Raw genomic sequence first — 27990 nt, 5'->3', positions numbered from 1 at the left:
TAAAATTATTTTGTCTAATTGAAGATAGCTCAACTCGAAGATCAGCCATCCTAAGCGAGAATTATCAAAACTTACGATTTACGATTGATATCATCTTTATAATAAATTGCTATACTTTGAAAACTGAACTTATTTTATCGTAGTAGTCTATTCTAGAGAACGTGTAACAAAATATATAGGTTTCTATTTTATAAAATTAGATTATTGAGGTTGTTAAATAAGTTGCTAATCAACCTCCAGTTTGCGAAAACTGCCGGCTAGAATGTCCTGGTGTGGATTACAGTTGCCTCCATTTTTGAGGGCGGAAACTGCGCCACATTTAGCACTTTCACTGAACATGTCTTCGCGCACTTTCAGCTCCTCATCGTGGCTCAGCAGAAGTCCTCGAGACGCTTCCAACTCTTTCCTGAAGAGATCTGAAAATGAAAATTTTATTCAAATTATGGTCAATATAATTATTTATTCAGCAAGTTAATTATAGTGAGATTCACTACAAATTGCCTTATAAAGCCTAGTTTCCATTACCACAGATTGAGCGCTGAAACATGACCAGAGATCTAGAGATCTATAATGACGGGAACTTGTAGAAATGGAAATTGTCCAGAATGTAAAGATACAAATATTCTGTTTTCAGATTTGAATCCAACATCCCCACCCAAAAACTACAAGCTTTAGTCAGATTTCCGAAAATACCCAAAAATTGGGAGTTTTGGTCATATATTTTATAGTGCTCGTGGTTTCTAGAGGAAGGTCTCAGGTCAAGTGCTAAGTTAGCTTCCAAGTTGTCATTGCACCCACTTTCAAGCAGTTTGCGCCGAAATGGAAACAATAGACGATAAAGTTGTAGAAATCGCTTAACGAGGTGGCACAGCTCGCTGTTATGATATAACAAATTGCGAGAATGGAAACTAGGCAACTAACATCGATGTTTCTAATTTAACAAGTGATGACAATTCGAAGTGATATTTACTACCGTCGAAAATCTTTTCATGATGCACACTTGCGAGCATGAAAATGAACTTGAGTAATTAGTTGAGAATCCGGGTTGAGAAATGAGATCTGAAATAGTTATTTGTGCAACTAGTGCGCAAAGTGTCAGTTTGCTGCACCGAAAGAAACGTTTACGCCCGAGCCGTAGGCGAGGGCGGAATGGTTTCTTGAGTGCAGCAGAGGAACTTTGTGCACGTATTTCACATTAAGTTTTTCCTACAGTTACCATTGAATATGAAAAGTGGGTAATTATGGGTAAAATTGCCTGAAATCCATCAAATGTTTTTCTGTGTAATTTTATTATTGATAAAAACCTTAATCCTAAAATCCTAAAGTCCTCGTTGTCCTTGGTTATAATATATAATGAATAATAATTAGCGCGTTGTGCTTGGTTGCAACTCTGCTCACTATAGCAGCCACAGCAGTCACTGTTACCAACTTCATTTTGATTTTGCTGCACTGTTGCTCCATATAACCTACTAAGTATTTTGCGTTGCCATGTTGCAAATCTGGAGTGCAGAAAAATTTTTCCCGCACTAGAGCGGAAAAGTGATTCTTTGCGTTCTGTAATCAGTGCAGCAATGGCCACTTTTCAACGTAACTGTAGGAAAATATAATTTTTTATATGTTTGATTCAGCAAGTTGAAAATGTTTTCATGATGCCCACTCTTGAGTCTGCGACTAGAGCATGGGCAATGAGGTGGGGAACATGCTATAGGCCTACTTGACGAGAGGAACCATAATATGTCATAACATTGGCAAAATTCACTGCTATTCTTGAGTTATAAGCAATTGGAGATGAGTGATTTTTCTGCTCTCAGAGTGGAGGAAAGATTTTATGTTTCATTGAATAAATCATCCTGTATTGTAGCGAAACGTCTCATATTTTAGCACGACACTTGTTAGTTCAACCTCAACCTCTCTATTCTTAGTCCGAATATCATCCAAATCTGGGAGAATTTAATTTTTCATGAAATCCATGAATTTTTTCCATCATGGATTTTGCAAAACTTAAAATTGCTCAAACTCTCAGGAATGATAGCCTAGTGAGATTCACTTAGTTAGGGGTAACAATGACATGTCCAAAAGAGATTGCTCTTAAAAACCCTAATGTTTACATATTAAATTACAATCTTGAATATTCCTTTACCTGATTTTCTCTAGTTGGGTTAACATAGGATTATACGTTATGCAGAGTATATTATGTAGTTGGTAGGTCTATTATAGATACGGTTTATTTGATTGAATACGGCACCCGCCTGTAGCCTATGCCGATGGTATCAGAGAAGAATAGGCTATGCAGTATTACCCCCTTTTTGTGGTAGTAATTTCATCACGTTTGAACATAAGTTTCAAAAATGATTTAGGCTTATTTTTCAGCATAAACTTGGACTCACCAATCATTTCAGCCATTGGCATCTCCCCGCCATACTCCTTTGGAAGCATTTTCTTGTCAATGTGCTCATGGGCTTCTTCTACTGCGCTGTAAATCTGGAAATAATATATAGAATAAATAATAAATACAAGCCTATAGTTGCCACTTCGCATCGTATTCGCAGTTTATTACGGTATATTATAAACTAGAGACCCCCTGAGTTGAAGTACTCATGCAGGTATGTTGTATTGATATCTGAGATCTTTTACAAGAGTATGATATTACAGTAGTAGGTTTCATAGGAATTCTATTCCAATTGAAAAAAAATACTTTCTGTTGCTTCAAAACTTTTGTCCGCCATCTTGGATCCGTCATATGGATCCAACTTCATTTTTTCATGAACTGTTGTATTGATCTCTGAGATGTTTTACAAGAGTATGATATTACAGTAGTAGGTTTCATAGGAATCCTATTCCAATTGAAAAAAAAATACGTTCTGTCGCTTCAATACTTTTGTCCGCCATCTTGGATCCGTCATATGGATCCAACTTCATTTCGAATACAGCTTCATTTTGAATCCAACTTCATTTTTTCAAATGGAAAGGTGTCGTGTGATACATGATTTCGATACAGAATTTTAAAGGAAAATTGATGGCGAAACCCGCACATCGATATCTCAAACCGTTTCAATGATCTCAACATTATTTGAAGATACTAATAAATGATACAAAAATGAAATTAATTAGTACGGTACATTAAATAATCAAGTGTTAGTGAACACTAATAGTAGCTTCCAATGTACCTAGAATGTATTCTAGGTACCTTGGTAGCTTCCACTCACAAATTTAACATTTTGAACGAAAAAAATGTGTGATAGCAACTGCTATCACAAGTAGTATTGGTTATTAATATTACGGTATGTTACAGACAGGCAGGCAGACGTTAACGGAAGCGCGTTAATAAGGAACTTGTAAATTAATGTTGTGTATTATTCAGCTGAAATCATGTGTCGGCGCATAAAGTCTGTCTGTCTGACAGTCTGTGTGATATCTCTCAAATAGCATCAGCTTTTTTAAATGAATGGAAAAATTAAAGAAATAGCGTGCAATTAATTCCAGCTGACTAAATAATAAAATCAAAACACATTTCGTCTTATGCACTCTCAATGTTATTTTTTATCCTGAAAAAGGACGAAGGAGTGAGAAAATTTTGTTGTCTAACGAACCTGACCTGTAAAAAGGTTCGAAGGATTCGTGTTCAAAATTCGAAGCTGATTGATCAATTCTCTCTAAAGTTCTTGTCGAACATACAAACAGACAGAATTTAATTTTTCATGAAATCCATGAATTTTTTCCATCATGGATTTTGCAAAACTTAAAATTGCTCAAACTCTCAGGAATGATAGCCTAGTGAGATTCACTTAGTTAGGGGTAACAATGACATGTCCAAAAGAGATTGCTCTTAAAACCCTAATGTTTACATATTAAATTACAATCTTGAATATTCCTTTACCTGATTTTCTCTAGTTGGGTTAAAATTTCGTGGGATTAAACATAGGATTATACGTTATGCAGAGTATATGTAGTTAGTAGGTCTATTATAGATACGGTTTATTTGATTGAATACGGCACCCGCCTATAGCCTATGCCGATGGTATCAGAGAAGAATAGGCTATGCAGTATTACCCCCTTTTTGTGGTAGTAATTTCATCACGTTTGAACATAAGTTTCAAAATGATTTAGGCTTATTTTTCAGCATAAACTTGGACTCACCAATCATTTCAGCCATTGGCATCTCCCCGCCATACTCCTTTGGAAGCATTTTCTTGTCAATGTGCTCATGGGCTTCTTCTACTGCGCTGTAAATCTGGAAATAATATATAGAATAAATAATAAATACAAGCCTATAGTTGCCACTTCGCATCGTATTCGCAGTTTATTACGGTAGGCTATAGGCCTATTATAAACTAGAGACCCCTGAGTTGAAGTACTCATGCAGGTATGTTGTATTGATATCTGAGATCTTTTACAAGAGTATGATATTACAGTAGTAGGTTTCATAGGAATTCTATTCCAATTGAAAAAAAAATACTTTCTGTTGCTTCAAAACTTTTGTCCGCCATCTTGGATCCGTCATATGGATCCAACTTCATTTTCTCATGAACTGTTGTATTGATTTCTGAGATGTTTTACAAGAGTATGATATTACAGTACGGTAGTAGGTTTCATAGGAATCCTATTCAAATTGAAAAAAAAATACGTTCTGTCGCTTCAATACTTTTGTCCGCCATCTTGGATCCGTCATATGGATCCAACTTCATTTCGAATACAGCTTCATTTTGAATCCAACTTCATTTTTCAAATGGAAAGGTGTCGTGTGATACATGTTTTCGATACAGAATTTTATTGGAAAATTAATGGCGAAACCCGCACATCGATATCTCAAACCGTTTCAATGATCTCAACATTATTTGAAGATACTAATAAATGATACAAAAATGAAATTAATTAGTACGGTACATTAAATAATCAAGTGTTAGTGAACACTAATAGTAGCTTCCAATGTACCTAGAATGTATTCTAGGTACCTTGGTAGCTTCCACTCACAAATTTAACATTTTGAACGAAAAAAATGTGTGATAGCAACTGCTATCACAAGTAGTATTGGTTATTAATATTACGGTATGTTACAGACAGGCAGGCAGACGTTAACGGAAGCGCGTTAATAAGGAACTTGTAAATTAATGTTGTGTATTATTCAGCTGAAATCATGTGTCGGCGCATAAAGTCTGTCTGTCTGACAGTCTGTGTGATATCTCTCAAATAGCATCAGCTTTTTTAAATGAATGGAAAAATTAAAGAAATAGCGTGCAATTAATCCCAGCTGACTAAATAATAAAATCAAAACACATTTCGTCTTATGCACTCTCAATGTTATTTTTTATCCTAAAAAAGGACGAAGGAGTGAGAAAATTTTGTTGTCTAACGAACCTGACCTGTAAAAAGGTTCGAAGGATTCGTGTTCAAAATTCGAAGCTGATTGATCAATTCTCTCTAAAGTTCTTGTCGAACATACGAATTATAAAATTGAGCGCACCAGAAATGGTATCCTATTATTAGATCCTCATGATCATGAATCTCATTTCAAAGTAGGTACAAATTGAAATTCACATACCAAATTTACGTTATCAAATATAAATAAATGAATAAGCGAGTTAAGAATACTTCGAGGGGAAAATAACAATTAATTGGAGCTCAATTGGAAAAACGAAGAAAAGAACAAAATATCTAACCAAACTTGCTATTCAAAAGAATATTTAATATCATTTACGATAGATAGTCTACCTCGTGTTGAAAGCTTACATCCAAAAATTGTATCATTCCCTTTTCCATTGTATAATTATTCCTTTCTCCTTTTCCCTTTACGTTCAATACTAAAACTTGGGACTAAACAGTCCAATTGAACGTGGATTTATTATCAGTCAATAATAATTATTGCAAGCTATTGAAACACTCATATTGAAAAAAATAGCTATAGCATGCTAGTAGGTTGTAGGCTCCTAGAGCAGGGTTAAATCTTTTAGGTCTATTCATTAACATTGGGGAAAATATGAATTAAATTACATTCTACTAATGAAACGATGAAGTGAAGTGCAAGAATGTTCAAGAAAATATTTAATTTCTTGATTTGAGTATTCAAAATGTTTTTTAAGCAAGATATGTAAATCAATAATTGAAACACATGTTGAATGGGAGAGTAAGAAAGATTAAACCTGCCCTGAGAGTATTAAAGATTTAACCCTGCTCTAGGAGCCTATAACCATAGAGAAACGATAGCATAAGCTATTGTTTACGCTATCGTTCATCGCTTACGCTATTGTTTCTCTATGCTAAAACCTACTAGCAGGCTATAGCTATTTTTTCAATATGCGAAATTCAATAACTTGTTACAGGCTAAGTGAGATTCACTTTAAACTGTCAGCATTTCTTATGAGTAGCCATCAATGCTTTTCATACAACCAATACTGGCAGTTTAACTTTAAAGTGAATATCACTAAAGTAAAGTAATTAAACTGACCTCTCCATTTTTGACAATTCTGACGCATTCTTTGGGTGTGAAGAGCGTGAGATGCGGAAACGAAACTCCAACTCCGTCGTTGAAGTGAACAAATCCGCGCACCTGTGACTCTTCATCTTCCATCAACGTCTCATAAACAACGCCATGAATGCGACACATGTCGATGTTCCTGAATTTGTGAGGATCAAACACGCCTATGAACAAAATCAGGAACCATTATTAATTGCGTTAACTCACATGCAAATAGGTAAATGCAAATGAGTTGTCGGCTACACTCTGGGTAATATTACTTTAGCTTTAGTAGACTAATAAACTAAAATAATAGCTTGTCGATATTTTTATGCAACGCAAGTAAGGAAAATACATCCAATTCCAGGTTGATAGACTTATCAGCCTAATGATGATACTATTACGGTATCATTATCAAACATCAACATTTTCAATTAGAGATTTAGTTGAGTTCCTAATTTGATAGAAAAATGAGAACAATCTAATTTCAAGAAGAATATATTCTTTTCTAAGTGAATAATTATTTATTCAGTAAATTGAAGTAGTTGTGAAAAGATACGCCTAGGTTGGAAAAAAAAATACCGTACCGTATTAATTGTTATTTTGTATTTGTATTACCTATGTTTGTATAAAGGTGAACATGAGCAATTCACTTTTAATCAGCTGATGCCAAGCTTTTTCTGTATCTTACCGTTTCTGTAAAAATACAGATATAGTCAGCTGATTAAAAGTGAATTGCTCATGTTCGCGGCGCGTATATCTGTACGCACCTTTATATGTATGTATGTATGTAATACTAATACATTGTTCATTAATTTAAGGAAAATACTATTATAAATCCTTTAACTCACCAGGTCGTGCAATGATAACCCGTCTTCCCTTCTTATCTCTCCCAGGTGCAGCAAACAGATATCTGAAAATTAGAATTTCAGTTTTGAGGTTTAATTGCTTATTTCCAATTCAGTTATTAGTAGGAAATAAACGATTTTCATTCCTGTACAATCTTTTGTCCTACAAGTTACTCTCAAAAGTAGATAATAAATCGAGCTTTGTAATAAAACTTTATGAATATAAGAAAAATTCATGTTAAATGTATTCATGGCTATCAATAATATGTTGAACTAAACTAAATTATTTTTGTCGGATAGAAGGATAGAACAATAGCTTGGCTTTCTTTTCGATCGCTTGTAGTCGTTCAGATGCCGTTCATACATGGAATTCAAAACTGTTAGCTTTTGAAAATACGCGTGTAAAAAAGTCAATTATCTCTTAGAAATATGGATTACAAAAATATAAACAATATAAATCGAATACAGTACACCTTACTTTTAAGTAAGCTTGCTTATAATGGCTTTTATGTAAGTTATGTTCAGCATATAAACTTCTGACTGTTTATCAAAAACATTTCTTTCAGAAAATTATTTATTGAAAGTTTGACCTGCCCTTTTATGAAGTAATAAATTCCTTTTATGTTAGCTCACTTTTATGCTGAAATTACTGATTCATTATCAGGGCCTCACTTCAAAAATATGGCATTAAATTATACAATAATAAAAAGCTTCTACATCATAAAACACTTGTATTTATAGATGATTCGGGCAAGAGGAAAAGTTTGAAACAGCTTCCTTATGGGGACCAAATTTTCTCGCGACTGAACCATTTATTGACTGAACGAAGTGATGTCTAAGATTCAAGTCGACGGTTTGGTATTTCTCTTAATGTTTAAATGTTTATATGTTGCGCATTTATGGCGAAACGCGGTAATAGATTTTCATGAAATTTGACAGGTATGTTCCTTTTTTAATTGCGCGTTGACGTATATACAAGGTTTTTGGAAATTTTGCATTTCAAGGATAATATAAAAGGAAAAAGGAGTCTCCTTCATACGCCAATATAAGAGTAAAAATCAGACTATAGAATTATTCATCATAAATCAACTGACAAGTGATTACACAGATGTGTGGAGAAGCCTGTTTATTGCTGTATTTCAATAAGGTCTATAGTTTCAATCAGGTACTTATGGATGAGAAAATACTGCGTGAGGTCTACTGTTCACAGAACTACTAGTAACAACGAGTTAAATTGTGGGCATTCAAGAATCATACATCAAAAAATTTAGAAATAGATAAGTATAGCAAACCCTTTATCAAATAGCTCGCTCATGTTTGGTTGCTGGATGTCCAAATTGCGGAATGAATACTCGTAGCATTGCCTCAACAGTAGATATCTCTCCAATGCCTCTTGAGCCATGGGTACGCTGAACTTTTTGAAGCGCAAAAAACGCAGAAGGAATGATGCGTCTGTAACATATAACTTATTATTAATTTCAACAAAATTTATTTCAGTATAAATTAAAAATTTCCTGTGATATATTATTGCACATTGCAGTGATAAGAATAGAAAAATGGTAAATGTGAAGAATCTTTAGGATTGTGACTTGAATAACAATTTTTCTCCAATGTCAATGTTTTTTCTTCAGAAAGTAAATAATGTTCCACATTTCTGCAAACAAGAGCCTCAGTCAGTTGATTATCAAATAATTTGCTCTGCTATACCAGGACCTCCTATATACTAGTTATATAGGATGTACTAACAGGCTATTATAGATAAGGATCATTAACTCACAAATTAACTTATGTTGTTGAGTTGAAGAAAAAATTGAAGAAGATTATGATTCCCTTACTAGAGAATACCGTACTAGAAAATGCTAGTATGATACCATTGTTAGACTACATTAGCAATCATTTCTATTACATAAGGGTAATAATTATTTTTGTGTCTGAAATGTAATTGATCTTGCTGGGTATGCTATTATTTTGTGTAGTTATGGAATTTCACGTTAAGTAGCCTACCTTGTGTAAAGTACCTACCTGTCGCGAGAAATATTTGAAAATAATTTCTGTAAACCATCTTGATTCTATATTGAGCTTGCATAAGAAGATCTAGTTTATCCCAGTTGTGCAGTTGATAATTTATTTTTCAATAGAATTAAATACTTGCTACAGACTGTAGCAGATTGGAATGCAGCATACAGTCATGTAATTTCGATAATCCGGATGGGTTCCAGTCTGAATGAATCCGGATTATAGACATTCCACTGTAATTATGAATAAAAACAATTGCTGGTTGACAGACAGACACAAACTCCAAACTGCGTGTTGCTAGTCACTAATTCAATATCTGAGAAATACAAAACAGACAGTGAGTGAGATAATTATTTTTGGGAAATACTGATTCTACTCACCCATTCTGCAGTTTTCAATACGGGGGTTTCTCTCAATCCAACTTCTCAGAATCTCGAGAGCCTGCTCTCTAGTTGTCTCATCTTCTCTCAGTTCCTCTTTCGCAATCTCTACCGATTCAATGCTAAGAGGACACTTGTATTTCATCTCTCCCATATTGTTCTTCTCCCTGAAACACAAAATATATTTCAATAACTGCCTCACACAATAGTTCAGATTCTACTATAGCTATAATATAGGCCTACAGTATAGTGTTCAGGAATGGGGTAGGGAAAATCTATATAGTTCACCCATTCAGAGCCAAAAGTTTTTGAACAGGTCACTCCCTTGTTATCGGATGGGCACATTAAACTGTCGGTCCAGGTTTAGATGGAATTTCCTATGAATTTTTCAAATATTTGGCACCTGAAGGAAAACACCTGTTAGTAAGCCTGTTCAACTTGATCATGGAGACTGGGAAAATTCCTTTGAATTGGGCAAAGCTGAAAATATTCCTATTGCATAAGAAAGGCTGTAAAAAAGATCCTAGGAATTTCCGAGGCTTATCTATTGCGAATTGTATTCTAAAAATTTTTACTGGAATATTAACAGAAAGATTAGCAATTTGGGCAGATCAGAGTGGGATCATGGTGGAAAGTCAATCGGGATTTCGGAAAAATAGGTCATGCTTAGATAATATTTTCGTTCTAGACTCAGTAGTCAAATATTTTATGGAAGTAAAAAAGAGAAAGATGTATGCAATTTTTATTGATTATGAGTCTGCGTTCGATTCTATCCCGCATAACAGGCTATTTCAGAAAATGAGAGAACTCGGATTAAGTAGGAGAGTAGTTAGCGTTTTTCAATATATGTACTCGAACTTCTCACTGGTAATCGAGAACAGGTTGCATGGTTTACAATCCGAACCTATCCCACTGACAAGAGGCGTTTTGCAGGGTGACCCGGCCAGCCCACTTCTCTTCGCTCTGTACACATCGGCAATAGAAACTTACTTTAGAGATAAAGGAATGCATGGATTACACATTGATAGAGACAACGATGTACTAATGTTACAATATGCAGACGACATAGTCATCTTGGCGGATAGCATTTCTGATGTGAGAAATAAGCTCAAATGTCTTTATCAGTATAGCTTAGAAATAGGACTCAAGGTCAATGCAGCTAAGACCAAAGTTTTGCCATTCCATAAGGGTCGATTGAGCAATAGCCATAGAGATTTCGTGATTGGTGAGGAAAAAATAGAAATTTGTAAAAATTAAATTATTTAGGAGTAATATTCCATCCTCAGGTAAATATACAGAGATGTGCAAACGCTCAATTAATAGAGGTAAAATGAATCAATATTGGCTGTCAACATTTTATCCAAGGTGAGGTCTGAGAAATGGGAGGGGAAAATGAAATTATTAGATATGGTTATCATACCATCGAGTTTGTACGGGTGTGAAGTGTGGGGTTTCGGTTGTGAGCAAGCTGTGGAAGCTGTTCAGTTGTTCTTTTTGAAGCGCTTGCTCTTGCTGGTGCGTACGACGCCGAGTTGTGTGTTAGATTGGAGGCGAATAGACCAAGGCTCAAATTTCATATCCTCAAAAGATGTCTATCTTGGCTGATAAGAATTGCGAACATGCCAGAGTCCAGATACCCTTTCATTTGTTATCGCCTACTGTTGAGAACCAACTTCAGTTCTAATTGGTTATCTATTGTTCAGAGAGAGATGGATTTGTTGGAGTTTCAAAATTTAAGGAACGATATTGAATTTGATGCTATTGAACTATATAATAGTAGAGAGAGAATTCTTGAAAGATATGTAATGAAAATAATGGATGAGGATAGATACTTGGCTCAGAATTCGCAAAGTTCTCCTTTTTATAAATTGTTTAATCCCGAATATCAACTAGGAGAACAGCTAACGTATGATCTGCCAATTAAAATGATTCGTTGTATGACACAGTACAGAGTATCAAACACGAGTACATTCTTACACATAAACGGTCAGAGATATCAGCTTGACGGAGAGAAAATTTGCCCTGCCTGTGATTTAGATTTCGAATCGTTAATACATTTTCTATTGATTTGTGCGGAATATGAAAATATTAGATTGCAGTATATTTTACCTTATGTAAATAATGTAGTTCAAAATGTAGACAAATGATGGTACTGTTATCTAACTTTAATGATGAGAAAATCAAACAGGTATATCAGTATACTGTGAAAGCACTTATCAAGAGAGAAAATATGGTGTCGACCACCGATAGATAAGCATGATAATTACGATAGTTATCAGTCACTGCCAGCCTTAAGATATTATAGGTTAGATGTATAGAGGTATTCATGTTTTCAATCTCTGTTATTAGTCATTCTTACTTTTCTGTACTTGGTGGTGGCATTATGATTGGTTTATCATGTTATAATATTGATGTAAAAAAAATATTTATATATACAAAAAATTATCTATATTCATGTGTAAATGACTCAACTCATTTGTATGGCAATAATTGTCAAAACAAATAAAATGATTTATTATTATTATTATTATTATTATTACTGTCGGTCCCGGCTGAAGTATGCTATGACAGTCGTAAGGTCCATTGACGACTCAAATGATATATGCAGGCGAGGTGGAACTTCCGTCAGGAACTCCCCACCAATAAAAGACATACTATTATTATTATTATTATTCAGTTCACTCCTATTTATGTTTTATTTTCCTCTCATTCCGAATTAGTATCTCATTCAACTTTTTAAAAACGATTAAAATCTGATTTATATTTATTCCATCATGATACAGTACGCAGAGAATTATATAAAGATCGATTGCTTGAAAAAACTATGTCAATTCAGAATTCAGTCAAGTATAATGTTAATCTATTATTGCCTGTACCTAAACATAAGGAAGCTCAATAGGCCAATTGAGAACTTTCTAAACAACAATAGAGGAGTATTGCTAGCTGTAGCTGAAACAATAAAAACCAATTCATCGATTGTCAACGCTTATCTTCTTGTAAGCAGAATGCATAATCTGTTGCTTGCCAGAAATAGTATCGTACGGTATCTCTGGAAATGTAAACCCTAAATTGGAATACATTATATGGCTATTGGGTGATATTTCATGAGTTCCAGGTCGTTGGAGAAAGTATGAAAAAATTGGTTATGAATGTCAAAATCTGTAGAAATTGTGTTTTCAAATAATATGATATGTGTGTAATGAATTGTACATTAAATTTTTCCATCTATTTTATGATTAAGAAATTACTCAAACGAAAACTTATCATCTAAATCAACTACCATAAATACATTTTATTGGTTCATTTATTATTATAAAATCACATTTCTATGATTTAAATTTTCAAACATTTCATATTCGCCAGGATTTTTTCAATAACTTTTCTCATAGCTCAGATCGAATCATTGTTTATTTTGTTTCTGTAGGCTACTCAGGATCTTCATCCTCTTTAATTTGTGATTCCCTCATGTATCTAATTTTTATTCAGATAGGTACCAAACTTTTAATTTTCCCTATCATTTTTCTCTTAAAAATGTATTATCAAGACATTACATTATCCTACGTATTTTTTTATTTTCAATAATTCATCTTATGTTTGAAAATAAGTAATTTAATCTTTATCAATCTTCATTTTTGACCAAACTTTTATTTTTTCTTCTTATTATTCTTCTCTTGAAAATGTATTATCAATACATTACATTATCCTACGTATTTTCTCTTATTTTCAATAATTCAATCTTTATTTTTGACCACTAGGCTAATATTCATTGTCATTGTAAAAATTGATAGAAATTTTTATTGTTGTCTTTAAATCTCGAAACCACACAGTTTGTCCATTGCAATGAATCATACCATTCAATCACGCATGATGCAGCGGTTGCAACTCATAAAAATCGAATTAGGTCTTCTATGTCAGAGACAGAAATGACCTACTTCTACAGACAACAAACAACAAAATTGTATAATCTTAAATTGCTGCATCATTATCGGCTCAGTTCAGGTGCATGGAAATTGAGAGTAAGATTAGAGATGATGGTGAGAGAGAGGAGAGAGAAAATAGAAGGAGGAAGGAGAAGATAAGAGAAAGAAACATAGCTCACCTACTATGTATGACAATGGTATGACCAATAACTCATGATGCAATGAATGACTGACTATGAAGCTCTCTTTGGTAGAATATGTACCAGAGGTATACACAGGACCTTTCAATCACTTTCTCTCTCTTTTACCATCCATCCAATTCTCTTCGTCTTCTTTTTGGTCTTTCTCTCCTCTTATTTCTCTCCACACCTCCAATACAATCTAGCTAAGTTTATCTACAAAGAAACACTTGAACGGAGTACTAGCTCTTAAAATAGTAGTAGGCCAGTAGGCTAGGCTGAATAGAGTTATATAACATGTCCCGCAGTCATCCTTATGATTTTTCGTTTATGCATTGTCATGTCATATTTTGAAACGCTGAATCTAGGCTATTTTGCAACAGTTCTTTGCTATTTTCTTTTCATTCTAATCGGAGTGAATATTCGTGAAATTAATGATATTGCTATATCTCTTTAAAAAACAAATTGAAGATCACTTTTCCTGTATCTTTAACTATAGAAATGTCACTTCATATTTTAATACGTTCATATTTTGTTGGTTCGATAGTGGAAGAGTGTTTGGGATGATGAGACTGGATTAATAATGAAGTCATTGGTCAGAAATTTATTTACACTTGAATACACCAGATGGAAAACCCTCAAAATCCTTATGATTTTAAAATCCTTGGGAGAACCTTGGGAAAATTCTGTTTTATGATAATTTTCTTGTATATATCTATTTTTTCCTTCTCTTGTATTTCTATAGTTTTTTAACAATATTGCAATTGTAAGTTACATTGCTCATTGTATAATAATCTTGTATTGTTGTATTTGTGAAGGAGACACATTAGGGGTAACCTGTTGTCTCCATAAATAAATAAATTAAAATGTGAAAATACACAATTTGTGCAAGATGGTAGAAGATTTTTATCTGATGGTCATAATTTCTGTTTCTCTAATTATAACTTGTTGTTCAATGCGATTTTGAGCTCCAAAAACTAACAATCAGGTTATCCTATCAATGTTTAATGACACAACCAAATTAAATGGGCTACCGCGATCGGATTCACCGTATATTGACTAACAATAATAATGATGTACAATTTTTATTATGAACATTGTATTCTAATTACCTTGATGTACCTAATCCAATCAAATTACTATTTAGTGTATTGACCGTGGAATTATCGGAAAATTTCATAACTAACTTAATCTGTGGAAGTTTCCGATGATCAGATTGCAGAGCAGAGAGTATGCACTATACCGAACAGGAAGTAACCATTTTTTAGAGTGTTTATAATTCATGATAATTTTCAGTTGCTATTTCATCCTTACTAATAATTCCATCAGGCCTTTCCGATAATGCAGATTACTTTTGTATTACCGGTATCGAGGATTATTGGTTATTTGGTTTTCCCAAAGCAAAATACATAAGCTACCTATGGATTTGTAGGAAAATAGCACATTCAAGCACTTTTTGCAGTCTTGTATTATTGTAGCCTACTTATTAATTTGTGGGTTCTTGTATTCATTAGTGAGATTGTATTGACTCGTGTACGGTATTCTTGTAGGTCAGTGGCTTACCAAGAAAAAAAAATCCTGGGAGGGGATCATCATAACATCAGCGTAGAAAGCACTTAAACTTTGGGGGTGACACCAGGGGGTGTGGGGGGTTCCGCGGGGAAATTTTAAAAATATACCATAAATTTGGTACGATTTTATGCAATTTACACTTAAAAACAAACATTCCATTCAAGGTTTTTTGTGTTCAGTAGACCACTTATTATTTTGATTTACCCTTGAAAAATTCATGGGCCCATGGTATTTTGATTGAATAACTTTTAGAGTGGAATTATATTCTAAAAATAGAATTTAAGTAGTCATTCAATTGTTTCAAAAAATTATAATTCTGCATACCGTAGTAGCCCTGAATATAGGCTCACTCATTATTATAGATAGTATATGCTATAATTTTGGTTCCAAAGCAATTTTCAAACAAACTTCAACACATCGGAAGCTTAGTTTTAACTTGATTCACAATTATTTCTCAAGTTTTCATGATTTTTAGCTCAAAGGGAGGGGGATAAAACCATTTTTCCAAATATTGGGGGGATGAGTCCTCAATACCACCCCCCCCCTCACCGCGGAAACATCACTGTGCTTGTAATAGTTTGATTTGTTTTTCAATATACTTATTTTATCAAACATTTCACGAGAGATTGCTAAGATTTAAACTGCTCTGTCGAATTATTCAGAAATTACTTGGAAAATCTAGGAAACTTTCCTTAGCCAGGACAACCACACAATTAAGTGAAAAAGTAAAAATTAACACAATTAAAAATGTGCAATCTCTAATGAAAATGAATTTCACATTGACTACCTACTTTCAATCTTTATAAGTACTGTTTGGAATCATTCAAGAATTCTCTTTGAAACTGGGGTAGAGCATGACTTCATGAGGACAGTTCAAGTTCCAAATATGAATCTGCATGATTCTCTCATTATTACCTCACTCTTGCGTAACTCAATGTCACGCTGGTAGAGAATAGGAGATTCAAGATTGGTTCCAGAAAGAGCAAGGTGGGGTTTTGCCATGCACTGTGCAGTTAATGATTATTACAACGTTGTTAATCCTTGCATAGTTAATTGATACACATAATGATGGATTCCTAAACATTGCAATTCAATGTGCATTTCATACAAGGAATTGCTGGCTCATGAAAAGTAATGACTGTAGTGAGATTTACTTCAATCTGTCAGGATTACTCATAAATAACATGGATGCTTCCCTTCCAAACAATGCTGCCAGTTTGAAGTGAAACTTACTGTAGTTGCGGTAAGACAATTACAGTGTAGAAGATGATAATTATTTCTGATTCGGATACTCACTGGTACTCGAGATGTGCAATATGCAGCCTCAAATGAAAATGAGATATAAAATGTGTATGAATGGCGATTTACACATTCACTCTGTGGAAGTATTCCTAACGCTCTTGGAAGTCTCTAATATTAGATTAAAAAATGGAGAATTTTGCTCGAGATCAAAACTGTTACCTAAAATTTTTGACTACTGGAGTTTCAAAATCGGTATTCATGAGATTTTTGCAAGAAGTAACTGACAATACATCCAGATTCGCAATACTTTGTCGAATCAAAGACGTTTCTGTTGATGGTGGAGCCTGAAACAATTTTTAGTTTTTTAGTTCTGGGTAGTTTATTTTATTTTATTTTCCTGTGATGTTTGATTTATTAACCTTTGATTTGTTACGTTGTTAAATTTTGGCAATAAAGAATTGAATTGAAAATTGAAATTGAATCTTTGGCTAGCGAGTGATTTCTATTGATTTTATCATAGAGAAACGAAAACTATACATTTATTTCATTTAATTTCGTTCATCTCTGATTTTATTTTCATTAAGCGATCAGTGATCTTGAAAAGAAAATGCCTTTATGAAGGCCTTAGCCTTGGATACAGATTAGCCTTCAAAAATACTACGGTTCTAACGTTATTTTTAGTTAAATTGGAGAGGGGTTCCAAGTGTGGTAGGCTGGTAGCTCAGGAAATTTGTACTTGGATAAGCTAATATGATGATTGAAGTAGAATTAATTGAGTGTTAACTCATCTCCCTATCAGCGTGTTCTCTGCATATTGCCTATCCCAACACTAGCAGGCTACCACAGTCTGTAGAAGAGGTACAGAAAGGACAAGAGATGGTTAGCGCTGATACCGTGCTATCGATGGCCCAAGTGCAAAACCTCGTAACCCTCAATTTTTTTGAAATTGAACTAAGCGCGCCATTCTATTTGTAGGTTAATTATCCATCTTCTGGCAAAATATTGTAACCCACAATTATATCCAAACAAAGTTATCACCATTTTTATAAAACACGTAACCCACACGGTTAGATGCAAAAGCTCGTAACCCACAAGCTCACTCTCTTCGTTGGGATACGAGGTTACGCTCCTGTGTTTTTGGCGTTCTCGTCTCGTATACCACAGCTGCAGCACGCACAAGCACACCACATTTGAAATCCGTTCCCGTTGTTTATGCAATGTTTCTTTGTGGATATAAAGAGTTATCGTTAATTTAAGCGTAATATGGAGAAGAAAAGAGCTGAATTTGGGGCGTCAAGAGTAGAAAAAATTGTAGCATTAGCTAGAATTAAATCTTTAAAAGGTATGTATGAGCTTTTTATTATTACAGATTTCAATGCTAGTTGTAGGTTATGTTGAGAGAATAATATTGCAGTAGGTTTTATTTTTCGTTTATTTTGCAGCACAAAGCTGGTTGTAATTTGTAATATAATATTATATAACTGTTTAAGAATGAAAAAATTAAATGAATGCAAAATTTAATGTTTCATACTTGAAGTGAACTAAGTTATTTTGAATTTCTTCCAGTGATATAGCCTAAACATGAAAACAACAAAGTCACCTAATTATTATAGAGTGATTGTTTCCAACAATAAAAATGACATAATGATAATAATTATGTAATCTACATAATTGATTTTGATCCTGCCATAGAATTGTAAGTTTTGATAATTATTGTCCTTTGGTAGCCTAGCCTACATTGTGCAAATAACCTTCATTCAATAATGGATGAGGCTATATAGTTTTGTCATTGTGCTGAAAGTAGACTCTACTACTGACAAGGATTTGATATGGGCCAAATTTTTTAATTTCTAAATATGAGGAATACTGTCAGACAATGCCACATAATACCTGTCACATTTTGCATCATAAAATACAGAAAGCAATGCATTCATGTCTTGTTTCATACGTTTGTTTCAGATTCTGCAAGTGAGCTTCATCAAGTTGTGAGAAGGAAGACAGCATCCCAATCTAGAGATAGAGCCGGATTTTCACAGAAGCCAATCTACTCTTCACAGCATTCCGTAAATAATGATTCAATTGATAATATAATTATTGAAGATTATTTTGATCAGGCTGATACAGACCAATTTGATTTTGCTCTGAATCTTCCCACTATTAGTGAAGTAGGTTTTGAGATGCCAACTACAGAGAAGGCGATGGATCTTATACTAGTCCAGAGTGAATTAGAAGTGAAATCTACAGTCGAAATGATGGTGCATGTACCTGATGAGATCGAAATATTAGGTGTATCAACTGAAGACAAGGCGATTGAGAATGTACCAGATGAAAATGAATTAGAACTATTAACCACAGATGAAACAATGGCCCATATACAAGTACAGTCAGGTTTTGAGGTGCCAACTACAGACAAGGCAATGGATCTTAAATTAGTCCAGGGTGAATTAGAAGTGAAATCTACAGGCGAAATGATGGCACATGTACCAGATGAGATTGAAATATTAGGTGTACCAACTGTAGACAAGAGAATTGAGAATGTATCAGATGAAAATGAATTAAAACAAACAACCACAGACAAGACAATGGTTCAGAGTGAATTGGAAGATACATCTACAGTCAATATGATGGCACTTATACCTAATGAGATTGAAATGTTAGGTGTATCAACTATAGACAAGACAATTGATGACGTAACAGATGAAAATGAATTAGTCGACATGATGGCATATGTATCAGATGAGATTGAAATATTAGATGTATCAACTGTAGACAAGACAATTGAGATTGTTTCAGATGAAAATGAATTAGAACAAACAACCACAGACAAGACAATGGTTCAGAGTGAATTAGAAGAATCTGCAGACCAGACAATGGAGCAAGAGGGTTTTTTATCTGATAAAGGCTCAACTGAGAATTCTGATGATGATTTTAATGTTGAATTATCAAAAAGAAAGAGAAATGAGGGTTCTAAGAGACTGCTGAATAAAAAATTGAGAATGAAAGGAGAAGCTTACATTGGTTTTCAAAAATGTAAGGAGTCCAAAAAAAATGTCCAGACTGCACCCAAGAAAGAAAGAAAACTTGGAGAAAACTGTTCTTCAGCGTTTTGTGCTAAAACACGAATGTGTAATAAAATTACCAATGAAGAAAGGTCAAACTTATTTCATAAGTTTTGGAAGGAATTGAGTTGGGACCAGAGGAAAATTTATGTGGCAAATAATGTTTCAATGTCCACACCAAAACGAAGATACACTGACAATCCAGAATCAAGAAGAAACGTTTCAGTAATATATCACATAACTACAAATAATATAAGGTATCAAGTCTGCAAGAAAATGTTTTTATCCACATTTGGTTTAGGAGAGAGCCAGGTTCAGAACTGGGTTAGAACACAGTCAGAAGGAATGAGTAAGTGTCAGGAAGTTTTAAATGAATCTCGCTGTACAATAAATAGGAATGAAACCAATTTGAAACATTTAAATATGTTTTTTAGTAGATTGAATAAACTGCCATCACATTATTGTCGAAAAGACACATCAAAGATGTACTTGGATCAGTCTGTAAGATCTATGGTAGATTTGTACAAAGAATACTGTAAATACTGTTTGGAATTGAATGTAAAAACTCTATCAAGAACAACATTTGATAAAGTTTTCAGAGAAAATAATCTAGCACTTTACCAGCCAAAAAAAGACAAATGCGACACATGCACACGATTTGAAGTAAGTTGTTTAAGTGAAGTTGATTACAAACTACATATTGAGAAGAAAGATAGAGCAAGAAAAGAGAAGGAGATAGAAAAGCTCAATGCTAAGGATGGAAAGTGTACATTATTAATGATGGATGTTCAAGCAGCTAAAGTCAGTCCATGCTTAAAAAATAGTTCATTCTATTATAAAACTAAATTGACATGCCATAATTTTACAGTTATGAATGTAGTATCAAAACACGTAATGTGCTATTGGTTCTGTGAAATTGATACAGATTTGTCTGCATCGACTTATGCATCACTTCTTTCGCATTACATAATGCAGTACTGTCCTGATGACAAACGAATTGTTATATTCAGCGATGGATGTACCGCACAGAATCGCAATTCAATTCTTGCTAATGCTCTGCTCTCTATGAGTTGGACGAAGAACATAATAATTGAACAGAAATATTTAGAAAGAGGTCACACTCAAATGGAGTGCGACTCGGTCCATGCGAATATTGAACAAAAATTGAAGGACAGTGACATCTATTTACCAAGTGATTACTTGAAGGCAACGTTGGAAGCAAGGAAGAACCCATTCCCGTATGAAGCTCGTTGGGTAGAATACAATGAGTTCAATGATTATTCAAGAAAGGAATCTCAAGTTTACAACAGCATCAGACCAGGAATGAATTTTAATGTAACAGATATACGAGCACTTCAATATAGCAAAGGAAAAATAATGTACAAAGTTAGTTTTGATTCCGACTGGTTAGTATTACCGCAGCGTCAACTTCGAGACCCAACCACTGACTGGCCTAAACTTCATGAAAATAAGAAAAGAATCAAGTATGAAAAGTGGAACCACCTTCAAGAATTAAAAGAATTCATTCCTACTCATTGCCGTCAGTTTTATGTAGATATACCCCATGAATGTAAACAAGGAAATAAAGGTAGGAAAGGTAGTAAATAAACAAGGAAAAAGTCCTGAAGATGAGGAGGATTATTGAAATTATAAAACTTAAAATTGTACTTAAGTCTAGTGTAATATCAATAAATTGAAATAAAATGTATGTTAACATCATATAAGATTTATTACCCATTGTTTTCTTACTCTTATACAAAATAGTTTTATATTTCTATTGTAATAGATAATATTATTTTTATTGCACACAAGAGGCATTGATATCACCAGATTAGGCTTGTTTCACACATACATGGACTCGGCCTGATCTAAGTTGGATCGGTCAGTTCTTCTGCTTAGATACACAAATAACCTAGATGCCTATAGGTGCTATGAATAACTGAATAATGGTACCGTATCCAGACTATCTACATTTTATATATTACATAACTATGCAAATAACTGACCGACTCAGTTTAGATCAGGCTGAAAACTTGTTTGCTATGTGTGATACTAGCCTTTTCGCTTGGACACGTTAACTGTCGGTCCCGGCTGACTAAAAACATTCTTTAAGTCATTTCAGAGGCCCTGAAATTGATCAGGTGCCAGTCAGCCAGTTTACACGAATATTATTTTTTATCACTGATCAAAGTGAGAAGGAGAGATGCGATTTTTTTATTATGTAAAATATAATATAGATCATGTGACCACATAGATATACTATAAAAGATATTCTATAAAAATCATACCTCTCTTTTCTGCTTTGGTCAATAAGAGGCTAGAAGCCTTAATATTTTTCACTATGTTGCAGTAAAAAGCATAACCTCGTAACCCAAGTAAAAAAAAAAAAAAAAAAATGATGCATAACAACGTAACCCACTTAAAAATATATTTGTGAGAATTTAAGAAAATTTTGAATATCTGTCGAGTGTGTAACATAATTTTATAAGTTTTAAACCCCCACAGTAAAAAATTGATCCATTATTAACAAAGGAAATTAATTTTTTATGTCCCCTGTAAAATAGCTTGTTTGTGGGATGCGAGGTTTTGCACTTGAACCATCGCTATATAATTATGAAGTATAGAATCCATTTAAATTAAAGCTGCAAATGACAAAAGATTTACAGCCAATACTGCTTGTTCCCTGAAAAAACCACCTCAAAATCAGTTACAAGGCACAATGGAGCATATGAAGTACCTATATAGTATACAGAGTGGGTGAAAAGTCCGAGAACGGCTTTAATATCTCATGCACAAAGGTAATTTGGCGGTGGGTGTGATTGGGGATCCTACTCAAATTGAAAATACGGTACTACTTTACCAAGGTAAATAGAAGAATTTTCATCTAAATACCGTGTACTTTACTATGACTTTGAAAATCTAGTCAGCCATCTTGGATCCGCCATGTTGAATGCAACTTTATTTTTTTTAATAGGAAGGTGGTCATGCGATACATGATTTCGATACAGAATTTCAAGAAAAATGAATGACGGAAAACGCATATCGATATCTCAAACCGTTTCGAAGATATTCACATTATTAATCAATATTATTCGAAGCAGAAAAGAGAAAAAAGTATGAGAACGGCTTAGTATACTCATTAAAAAATGTGATTCCAAGGTGAGTGTGAGTGGGGTTCCTACTCAAATTGAAAATACTACTCCACTATGACTTACAAAATCTGGTCTGCCATCTTGGATCCGCCATTTTGAATGCAAATTAGAAATGAAATACATGAGTGGTATATTGATTAATAATGTGAATATCTTCTAAACGGTTTGATATATCGATATGCGGTTTTCGCCATTCATTTTTTCTTGAAATTCTGTATCGAATTCATGTATCGCATGACAACCTTCCTATTTAAAAAATAATGTTCATTCAATATGGCGGACCAGATTTTCAAAGTCATAGTAAAGTAGTATTTTCAATTTGAGTAGGATCCCCAATCACACCCACCGCCAAATTACCTTTGTGTATGAGATATTATCCGTTCTCGGATTTTTCACCCACTCTGTATAGTATAAAGTATGGAGCAGAATATTATAATAATGGTTGATAATAGTACATACGGTACTGAATATGATGTATCGTGAACCTAAATAGAAAGCCTGAATGAGAGACTTATATACTTTCAAGGTTGAGTGGCAGTGAAGACTTCAAAGTCTCAACTCCTCCTAATAAAGAGTATTTTCATTTTCATTTTTTATTTTAGCCTATAGTGAGGTCCACGTTATAATGGCAGTGGAGAGAGATAGGAGAACAGCGCTGCCGATTCTCTGACTTACCACTGCCTTCTATAGAAGATGGCAGATACCGAACGGTATATCTAATGTAATATGCACATTCTTGTTTAAAATAATATCAATTATTATATTTCACTCGACAAGAGAAATGTTTTTCTATGATTTTATTATAAATTTTTATAATTGAGATTGAATATTTTGTTAAAAAAGATCTGGCAACGTTGCAGAGCTAGAAAAGGATAGCACTATTTGCTTTGTCGAATGATAGACAAAGATAGCAACACCAATGCTAATCGAATACTGCCATTATAACGTGGACCTCACGATACCTTGTAGCACTACCAAACTAAATTCATAATTTACTGGAAAATTGAATTTTGAATATTCACTAGATTGATTTAATTTTATTTGACAACTAGACGTCAGGCTCGCTTCGCTCGCCATATCCGTCTAGCCAGGGGGCTCCGCCCCCTTGACCCCCGACTGGATCGTCCAAGAATGACATCAGCAGGCTCGCTTCGCTCGCCTGCATTTTTCATTTGAGCATTTTTATCATATGTTAGGACAATCCAGTCGGGGGCCAGACTAAACGGATATGGCGAGCGAAGCGAGTAATATATTATTCCCAGGATTGAAGTAGGAGTGCCCAATCAATTTTTCCGCGATAAATGCATTTAAATCTTCAACTTGGTGCCAACCTAACAAAGTCAACTCAACTTAATGCCAACCTGACAAAATTATCAATTTAGTTGCCAGTTAACAACTGTTTCGAAGAGGTACTCTATCTAGATTATAGTTCCATAGTAACATATGATATGGAAATTTCAATTATAATTAAGAGATTGGGAGAAGAAGAATATACATGCTAAAAGACGAACTTTAAACCCTTAAAAACAACCCTTAGAGTTAAAATATTGCCAAAAGATTTCTTAGTGCGCCTCTAAAGGGCCAACTGAACATACCTACCAAATTTGAACGTTTTTTGTCCGGTAGATTTTTAGTACTGCGAGTTAGTGAGTGAGTGAGTGAGTGAGTGAGTCAGTCAGTCAGTGAGTGAGTGCCATTTCGCTTTTATATATATAGATAAGTTTGATGGTCTTTCAATTGAGAATGAAATAATCATTCTCACCTTTATAATATCTTGTTACAGATAATTGGAAGTTCACCGTATAAATTAAGTCTTATTTATCAACTGTTCTCTTTTCATTTCGGATGATACCCACACAAGCTTTGTTGCATGTGAATGAAATGAGTGCATGGGTGATTGATAAGATGACCAAACTGTCTTGCAAGTACCTACCAGGCAGTGCTAGCAAACTGAAGATTAGTAACGTCCCAGACCATCAGACCAGTCTGTCCCGCTTTTGTATTCGTTTGCAGGATTGAGCGTAAGATTAATGTCAAGATCAACAGTAACTGTGTGGTTCAACTGTGGTTTTGTTATTGCACGAAATAAGTTGTGAAATCGTCTTTAGTCTTCTTTCTCAAGTCTTTAGAACTCATAATAGGCGTTAATGACAACAGTTGACATTCTCACTTTTCAACTCTGATCCTTATTCCCCTGTTCAAACCACAAATTGCCATGTCAATGTTGTTGACAATTACGCAATTGGTTCAAGCTTAGTAGCAATTACTTACACTTTTCTGCAAGATTATTTTGTTGGAGACTCTCTGATATGAATTTGATTTGAGACCTGACGAATGTAGCCTAGTCTAAATTCCACCTAGTCCAAACATTTCTACTTTCCTTGCCCTATCACCATAGGTAAGGAAAGTATTGCTTTCCAAAAAAAATTATTGTACCCCAATTTCTAAATTTCTATACGTTTCAAGGTCCCCTGAGTCCAAAAAGTGGTTTTTGGGTATGTGTGTAAGTGTTTGTATGAGTGTATGTATATATCTGTGTACACGATAGCTCATCTCCCAATTAACGGAATAACTTGAAATTTGAAACTCAAGGTCCTTACACTATAAGGATCCGACACGAACAATTTCGATCAAGTGCAATTCAAAATGGCGTCTAAAATGGTGAAAATGATGACAAAAACAGAGTTTTTCGCGATTTTCACAAATACGGCTCCAACGATTTTGATCAAATTCATACATAAAATAGTCATTGATGAGCTCTATCAACTGCCACAAGTCCCCTATCTGTAAAAATTTGAGGAGCTCCGCCCCATCTATGCAAAGTTTGATTTTAGATTCCCAATAATCAGACTTCAGAAACAATTAGTGTCCAGTAACATTTTCACCTAAAATTAAACATAAGCTCGAAATTCGAGATTGTGATTATTCAAATGCAAACTTAATGAAAGAGGCAACTGTTGATTCTATTGAATCATTTTCACTAGAGGGATAGCAGAATTGATCTCGTCATCTGATCAATTTTAAATTATATTTTCGAAAACTCGACTCTCACGCCGGAGACACACGAGGCGGTTTTTGCCGAAATTTTCATAACGGCGAGGAAAGTGGTGTGAGTCACAACCTCCGTGAACAAAGCCGTAGTGCTCAGCTTAGACGTCAGCACAGGTAGGGCTCATACACCAATAAAAATTCAGCTAATATCTATCAACTAGTGTTTTATTGGTGTAGGAGCCCTACCTGTGCTGACGTCACATGAATGCACTACGGCTTTGTTTACGGAGGTAGTGTGTGAGTGCGCCACACCAGATTTTTTTATGGTTGGCTAGGCTGTTTTGGATTTTTTGAAACTCTTGTAATTTACCAAGTGTATTTTTCTCTCATCATTTTTGAAATCGAAGGAAACGATTTTTAAAATAATAAATTGTTCAACTAGTCTCCCAACCAGCCTATTAAATCCAGGGTAAAGATACCGTATGTAGTCAGGATTATAGCGAAAAACTATTTATAGTCATTTATGATCTATTGATTTTTATAATTTATATAAGTGTGGTTTTCTCAATGCAATTAGTTAAGCGGGCCATTCACTTTCCGATTTGTTGTCCAACTAGTTGTCCTACTAGTCGAATCGTCTTCAGCACTCATGTTTCGAATTGCTATCAAACTTCAATCTACTCTAGTCAATGGAAAACAGTGGACAATAGGATATTGAACCTTCATGTTGGACCTCTTATTGATCCAACTCGTCCGACCAGACTTCCTACAAGCTCATCCTATGTCGGATCTAACATTGATGTTGGACAAAAAAATTGGATAGTGAATGGCCTGCTTTTATGATTCACCTCCATTCTTCAATAGAACTAATAATTTTATGCTTTTGCTGTGATACTGTATTTTGATTCTTTTATTTTGCAACATACTGGAGCAACATCCTTTCTGAATCCTGACAAATAATTCGTTTGACAGAGTGATGAAAATGTGGCTCAATTGAAAAATAAAAAATTGCAATATGCAGTGGTGTATTTACTCGTAATCTCATCGTGATTATTGAGTCTTAAACCTTTCAAAATTAAAGTTATAGGCTTAAATGCTTTAACGAGCTTTTTCATGTTAATCTTCCTTTGTGAATAAGTGCACATTAATCTCACAGAGTTTTACAATAGCAGAATCACTTGAAAACTTCAGTTTAAAGTACGACTGCTATATCTCACTAAATGCACTGTACATTTCACTGACTGCATTAGTTATACATAATGCACTTTTTTCATCAATAATAATAGGCCAATTCTTCATGAATCACAACCGTCCAGAAAAATTGAGAACATTTTCCAAGAATGTGGGAATAGAAATAACTTTAATTTCCCTCTTTCATATTTTTTTTCGTTACCAATATGATGGATTCCTACGCAGACAGTAAATTTTTTCCATTGCATATAGTATTTTCACCATAACTCATTTTACAATTAAAATTGATTGATTGATTCCCATAATATTATTTGCTCCCCATATATGTTCCACCCTGAAACAAGAAAAACTGTTCATTGCATATTTTGAAATTGAAACTTATTGTGTTTTACTGTCACTGAACAAAAACGAATAATAATTTATCACTCTCATATAAATTCACACTTTCTTTCTAAATGCCAGTGGAACATGTAAAAAACCTATATTATATGTACTTATAATATCTTTTATATGGAGTATATAATAGATTTTTCTCCAGTTTAGTATAGTTTATTTTCTTAAGTCCTCAACACATTTGATAAACTTGGTAATTATAAAATATTTTTATCATTAATTGAATCTTCTTTATAAATATTTTATATTAATCCCTCTTCCACTTTATTATTTTATCATTACAGAACTGTATTGAATCTTACACTTTTTTGTCAATTCATATTTTTGCGTCACTATCCTATTTTCATATCACATAATATTACATTACCATGATATTCTAACTTAAATAGATGAATTGTAATTCAAATAAATGATCACTCTTACCTTCAATTTGCAAGAATGTCGATGATGAATCAGCTAACACCCGACAGGATACACAGTGTTTCAGCTAACGGGTGCGACAGAGACAAACTGCGGCAAACAGGCTAACGGCAGAGAGAGACGGAAGTGAGGTGTGTTGCCTGCCGATCGGAGAGCAGTGCGCGCTTATCCACCGA

At 34.1% G+C, this 27990-nt stretch overlaps 2 protein-coding genes across 2 annotated transcripts; one reads left to right on the top strand and one right to left on the bottom strand.

The window, feature by feature from the left end:
- Positions 1-3: 3 nt before the first annotated feature.
- On the bottom strand, positions 4-27985 carry LOC111048932 (clavesin-1). The gene is made up of 7 exons (XM_039431377.1): positions 27818-27985; positions 9696-9862; positions 8592-8751; positions 7303-7364; positions 6443-6636; positions 4138-4231; positions 4-416 (listed from the first exon to the last, which is right to left on the bottom strand). The coding sequence occupies exons 2-7, from the start codon at positions 9847-9849 to the stop codon at positions 226-228; spliced, it is 855 nt and encodes a 284-aa protein (XP_039287311.1). The 5' UTR covers positions 9850-9862; positions 27818-27985; the 3' UTR covers positions 4-225.
- Positions 17515-22061, top strand: LOC120351823. The gene is made up of 2 exons (XM_039430312.1): positions 17515-17950; positions 18568-22061. The coding sequence occupies exons 1-2, from the start codon at positions 17872-17874 to the stop codon at positions 21273-21275; spliced, it is 2787 nt and encodes a 928-aa protein (XP_039286246.1). The 5' UTR covers positions 17515-17871; the 3' UTR covers positions 21276-22061.
- Positions 27986-27990: the final 5 nt, after the last annotated feature.

The sequence above is a fragment of the Nilaparvata lugens genome, chromosome 6 (assembly GCF_014356525.2).
Source record: "Nilaparvata lugens isolate BPH chromosome 6, ASM1435652v1, whole genome shotgun sequence".
Lineage (NCBI taxonomy): Eukaryota > Metazoa > Arthropoda > Insecta > Hemiptera > Delphacidae > Nilaparvata > Nilaparvata lugens.
The sequence above is the reverse complement of the archived record's forward strand: the minus strand, read 5'-3'. Positions and strand labels throughout refer to the sequence as shown.

Coding starts and splice junctions, on each gene's coding strand:
- LOC111048932 (XM_039431377.1), bottom strand. CDS start 9,849: ATGGGAGAGATGAAATACAAGTGTCCTCTTAGCATTGAATCGGTAGAG. Junction 8,752..9,695: donor TATTGAAAACTGCAGAATGG/GTGAGTAGAATC, acceptor TATATGTTACAG/ACGCATCATTCCTTCTGCGT. Junction 417..4,137: donor GCCAATGGCTGAAATGATTG/GTGAGTCCAAGT, acceptor TTTCATTTTCAG/ATCTCTTCAGGAAAGAGTTG.
- LOC120351823 (XM_039430312.1), top strand. CDS start 17,872: ATGGAGAAGAAAAGAGCTGAATTTGGGGCGTCAAGAGTAGAAAAAATT. Junction 17,951..18,567: donor TAGAATTAAATCTTTAAAAG/GTATGTATGAGC, acceptor CGTTTGTTTCAG/ATTCTGCAAGTGAGCTTCAT.